The sequence below is a fragment of the Abramis brama genome (genome assembly GCF_963993115.1).
Source record: "Abramis brama genome assembly, chromosome: 12".
Lineage (NCBI taxonomy): Eukaryota > Metazoa > Chordata > Actinopteri > Cypriniformes > Leuciscidae > Abramis > Abramis brama.
In genome coordinates, this window is record NC_139974.1 from 5,878,099 (window position 1) to 5,884,304 (window position 6,206).

The 6,206-nt window shown below is 35.8% G+C and overlaps 1 protein-coding gene across 1 annotated transcript in view; it reads right to left on the bottom strand.

The window, feature by feature from the left end:
• bop1 (BOP1 ribosomal biogenesis factor) overlaps positions 1 to 6,075 on the bottom strand; it is a 78,021-nt gene extending 71,946 nt beyond the window's left edge. The window contains exons 1-2 of the mRNA XM_084130704.1: positions 5,970 to 6,075; positions 5,194 to 5,457 (exon numbers count right to left, since the gene is read on the bottom strand). Coding sequence (XP_083986830.1) covers positions 5,194 to 5,457; positions 5,970 to 6,047 — 342 coding nt within the window. The 5' untranslated portion in view covers positions 6,048 to 6,075. The remainder of the gene's footprint in view (positions 1 to 5,193; positions 5,458 to 5,969) is intronic.
• Between the last annotated feature and the right edge of the window lie 131 nt (positions 6,076 to 6,206).

Here is a 6,206-nt window from a genome sequence, read left to right on the forward strand (position 1 = left end):
AACTTTTATTTTAAATAAATGTTCATTTTAAATCAGCCAACTTCAGTGTGATATGTTACTATCATGCTTAACACTGAGAATTTGAATAATTGTAATGTGATGATCAGATGCAGATATCTAAATCAAAGAATATAGGCGGTTTGCGGGTGGATTATTTATTTTTAACAGTGGATTCGGGTGACTCAAACTGCACCAGATTAATGAATTTATCTTTAAAATCGACAAAATTTTCTGACCCCCCTAGAGGTACCAGGCTCCACCCACAAAAAAAATGTGGGAAACACATTAGGCTATATGATGATCTACAAAAAAATAAACATTTAATTATCTTATTATTAAAATACATTATTATGATTTTACCACCTCCGTCTCATTTTGAGCCAGGAAAAACCCTGAAATAGGCAATAGGCTTCTTGTAAAGGTATTACTTTTACTAGTAATTATGGTATTTCAGTGCACTTAACTTATAACTTTTGGGAGTTGATCAAAACTTCTCTTTTGGATATATAATAACAATGAGATATTCTGTAGCCTACTGATTATCAGTCTGTCGCATGTTTAGACCTTGTATGTGTGTTGCACAACGCATGTTGCACTTGGCGATCACGGTGGGGATTGATATGGTAGTGGACCATGATGGTCATAGAAGAAGTGAAGGCGCAGTACCCCCCAATTATGGTGGGGTAATTCGCACTCTGTGAGCAACTAACCCTCAACCAAACCCTAACCCTATAGTAAGTACATGTAGTTAATTAATATTACTCAGTACTTAAATGTATAATTACATTGTAACAATGACACTTTAAAATAAAGTGTAACCAAAACTAATTGTGTTCTTCTATCGAATACAACGGCTGAGGGAGTGAAGGCAAATTTAAAACGCTCTCTCTTCTGACTGCTGTAATCAATCTCCCAAACTAAAATGTAAGACAGAATATACAGTCGACAAGGTTGCTGGTAGATTTGTAACTGACATTTCTTTTTTTAACTTTGTAGATTCTGAGCTTTGTAACCCTAACAAATCATGATCTAGAACACATGTCCTTTAACTGGCGATGCACACCAGCAATGTTTTAACGTTTTGAGACGCAGATTTCACAAAAACGTGTCATTTATAAAGCATAACATGAAACTCGAGTTCTCTAGGGGAGTGATGTCATCGTGATTGACAGCTGTCGAGTTCGGAGTTCACCAGCGGACTGAGGCAGCATTTTCACTGCTACAGATAAATATTGACTTTCTTCTGTGCCAGACACCTGCCATTTACCAAGATCACATGATTCTCTGTCCATGACTCCAGATCAATGCACACAGAATGACAGTTTGACAATCTACTTCCTTCTCTCAGACGTCCACTGATGCAGAAGCAGAGGGTTTGTGAAGAGCTGGCATTCACACTATCAGTGATGCAGCATTAGGGGGCGCTAGAGAGTGAGGATCAGAGGTAGAACTGAAAGATATACAGCAGCCCAAAAATATTTGGACAATTCAAAATGTTTCAATGTCATTGCATTAGATAATAAAGCATCAAATCAAGTGTCAGTATCTGAGCTCAAAAGCAGCAAGATCTTTTCTCAAAGCTGACTTCGCTTTTCCTATCTCAGGTCCGACATCTACAGAGTTGCACAATAAATTTTTCTTAATTTTCACAACACTATGTTTTATCAAATCCAAAAAAAGTTATTTTTATAAAATAATTTACATTTTTAGAAATGTCTTCTGTGAGCACTTGACTGAATCCTGTTGATGTTAATGCTCTAAATGAAAATAGATAAATACAACTACTAATTAACTAACTAAATCAATCAATCTCTATATGCTTGAACTTTTTTTTTATTATTATTATTTTATTATCCCTCATTGTCTAGCCTGTAGTCCAGAAAATTGACAAAACAATTTTTTAAATAACACAAAATAGCTAAAAAAAATATTTTGTATTTTAATTTGTTTCCTCAGTCTTGGAAAACCAGTATAGTGGATTTGAAGTGTATGAATTAATTTTAAAGGTGATTTCATGACCTGGAAAATGTCATAATGGATATGATTTTTTTTTAAATATTTTATAAGACATAAATGGCTATTTCTGCATAAAAAAGTATCCTTTAATCACAGAAAACTGGAAATGATATGTAAATTGATTGATCATTTAAAGTGTGAACCCTGAAATACATTCAGTATTTTAAATGAATTCATAATTACTTTTCTGTAATAACAGCTGCTTTTCAGAAGCAAAAAATAACAGCTAGAAATATCTTGGTTTACATTGAGGGCTTTGAATATTGTCATGGACAAAGAAGGCCTCGACGTCAAAACAACTGAGAACCAAAGTTCTAGACGATGTTTGAAAAGTTGTATTTTTAGCACTTCTCGTGTTCTCGCCTCCTTATAATTAATTGCTTTTTAAATATTTAGATAAAAGCATCTGCTAAATGAATAAATGCAAATATTAGCGTGTTTTTAAGCAAGCTGCTTTGATATCGCGTTACACAATGCAATGACATGCAGACATTTGTCTGACTGAAGTGTCCAAATATTCTTTGGAGTCACTGCACTATATTCCAAAACACTGTCTGGAAATGTGACACTCCATATGACAGAAAGTCAGCTGAATGCAATACATTTGGCAATAACAAATACAGTTCTAATGGAAATCCCATCTGTATAAGAGCTGCAAACGCAGTAAAGCACAGAAAACTAGAGGTTCTTAGACTTTCATGCCACACCATGTCTGATCAAAACAGATCATGCAACTAACGCCTACAGTCACCATAATATTCCCTCTCAGTCTGTTTTCTGCACTGAACTCTTTAACGTTTTTGGGATCCACATGTAAATCTGACAGACTCTGGATCCCTGACTGCGTTTCTAGAAGTCCATAACTTATTGATAAACTAACATGATAAATATAAAAGTATTTAAAGCAACAATAGTTCACCCAAAAATGAAAATTATCTGGTAGCACTTTATTTTACAGTCCTGTTCCCCATGTACATACTATGTATTTTATAGTTATTACAATAACTGGGTAATATCTAGGTACTAACCCTGAACCTACACCTAAACCTATGTAGTTACCCAGTACTTTCTTATGCAAGTAAACTGCAAGTACAGTAAAATAAAGTGCAACCAATCATTTTCATTTTTGGGGGAACTATTCCTTTTAAACAGGTAACAATAGGTAACATATATATATATATATATATATATATATATATATGGACTGAAATCAAATAAAACCAAAGGCCTACATCAGTCATACATCGCTCTTAGGACCACACGTCTCGTGACAAGTTTGACGCCATGGAAATAATAATGTGATGTGTTGTAACATAACTGTTGCATTGAAACTTTTGCTGAGAGCTCAGTTAGAATATTTTAAACTTACATGTGAAAACAGACACGAAAGGCGAGCCCGAGGATATCACACAGGCAATTTGCTAACTGCACAAGAAGGTGATGGTGCTGGTGAAGGAGGACCCGTTCACACCTGCTATTAAGATGTGTTTTGGTCGGTCGGATCACAAGTGGACAACGCTAAATACAGGTGTAAACGGGGTCTAAACCGCTTTGAGCTTGTCCACTTTCGACCGCTTCCAGAGGAAGTTGAAAACTCATTCGACTGGATTGCGTTCGTAGTGTAAACGCTCATGTGGTCGAATAGCCACAAAAGACCGTCTACTCTCCGCCAACTGAACTAATGCGTGAACATTATGAGAAGAGCTCGAGCCAGACGGGCTTTAAACTTTGTCGGCTGGAGACTTAAGTTTGGTTTGAAGATGAAAAACGTACCAAGCACAATGTTCTCCCACCATTCCTGATTTCTAACACACACTCACAGCGTTCGGCTGGTCTTCAGCTGTCAGGGCAGAAACTAAAGCTGATGCTCTCCGTGTGTTTTTCCGTCATCTCCGGTCACGTTCATATGTAAATTGTGCAAGTTTATTTTGTCCATTGTATTGAAAGATCTGAAGAAACCCATATATTTACCCGCCTATAGACCCTCCCCTCAAAGAAATCAGGACAGAAGTGGTTGAAAGTGGACAAAAGAGACGGATTAAACACCAGGAGTAAATGGGAAAGTGTCTCCCTCGTCTACTTGTGATCCGATCGACCAAAACGCATCTCAATACCAGGCGTAAACAGAGCCTGAGTCTCAAAACACAAATCTTTACGGACATTGTCTGCTGGCATAAGGTATTTATTCAATCGCACTTTAACAAGTAATCTGAACAGCCTAGTTCATGTGCAATATTCAGTGTTAAATGTTATGTTGGTGTTTGAAATTGAGCTGCTTTGTTTATCATTGTTGTCTGATTGTGCGGACCTCTTATAGGCTGCTATTAGCTATATATTTTTATTATAAAATAACAAGAATATTAACAATGTTATTGTGTTGTCGTACGTATTATTATTATTAGGTCTATCATCAATGTTTTATGTTAATGTAATATGCAAAGAAAATGAAATGTGGAAGAACAACGATGCTGTTTTCAGCATGCTCAAACATCTGTTCAAGAAATGCTCTTTTGTGAATATAGGTTTATCACACTGAGATTCAATATTGACGTGGGCTGTAGTTTTGTAGTCTGTTTTTAAAGCGTCTACAATGAGGAGTAGCCTAATCCTTATTTTATGAGCGTGTTGGCGATGTGCCGAATATATGCTGTGATGTTAACGTGAAACTTGGGTGGGAAATTTGATAATAATAATAATAATTTAATACATTATGGGAAAACGAGACAAATATTGTCTTGATATCTCAACTGTTGTCTATCGGCACAATATTGTGCATGAAGACGATCATAGACTTTAAAAGGAAAACGCAAAATATCTTGCTTTTATGCACCTAAAACGTTGCAGATTTGGGCTAAAGAATAATAATAAACAAGTTTATAGTCTACATACAAGTCTGATATTATGTGTGATTACATGCACAAGCCTAAAAATAAGTATTGTGATTTGTATGGACCAGTAAGGAGTCTTTCACCTAACCCTTGACTCAAGACCCTTTATACCATCACACAGAGTTCTGTACAATATCAATAATGATTTATTTTTTTATTTTTAGGGTGTTTAGTTGAGTTTAGGGTGGATTTCAGCTCTTTAAAGGCAGAAGAGATGTAACTTTAAATTGCAGGGCACCAGAAAAAACACATTTTCCGTGTCATATGATATTATGCTGGTTCATATTACCTGAGGTTTGGTCACATCTTTGGCAGACAACCGATCGTCTCCATCACAGCTGGCGGCTTTATCTTCCCCGACATCAGAGCTCTTTTCTTCATCACCATCCTCCTCTTCCTCATCATCATCCTCCTCATCTTCATCATCACTGTCACTGCCTGATTCTTCAAGTCCGGAGAAGACGCTCTCTTCACTGTCTGACAGATCAGCCTGATCTTCATCACCATCATCTAGATGAACATCTTTCCCGCCATCCTTATCAAAGATGGGCAGCTGAGAAAAAACATAAAAGTTTCAGTGTAAGTGTGAAAGTATCAGCAGACCATCACAAATGCAAACTCATTACTGCATAACCCTATACAAATATACCTACTTTTACTTTTGTAATGAAAATCATACATGGATCAAAAGGTTTTCAATGACATGAGAAATATATATTCAGTCATGTGCTTCCAAACTTTAATAATATACTATTGTTATACCATATAACATAAAATATCACACCGTAGGTAGAAAGTATAAGCAGTAAACAGAGTAGACAAATAAACAGGGTAAACAAACTACAAGAGAAAGCGTTAAACGTACTCCGTGAAGTGTCTATTGGTAGTCATTATTAAATGTATTATTATTGCCAGTTGTATTATTATTCTCTATTTCATTTAGTCAGAACGCTGCAATTTAACCTCGCGCTACATAAACACGCGTGTTATCATATAACGCGTTATATATAACTACTGTCTGACTGCTTTAAAACAACACTATATCAATATAGCATTAAATCATACCTGGTCGTCTTCATTCTCTTCTATATTTCTTTTTTTATTCTTTAATTTAGTCATGGTGCCGCTGTGAGTTGGACGCATGCTGAAACTGCGACCATGTGGGTTTGAATCAGTGACGTCAAAGGTCAAACCATGACGCGTTTGTTTTATTTCTCATTCGTTTTATATAAAACGTTTTAAAATATCATTAGTTTTGTATTTCCTTCCAACTGATCGTTTTTTAAAAATAAAATGCTTTCG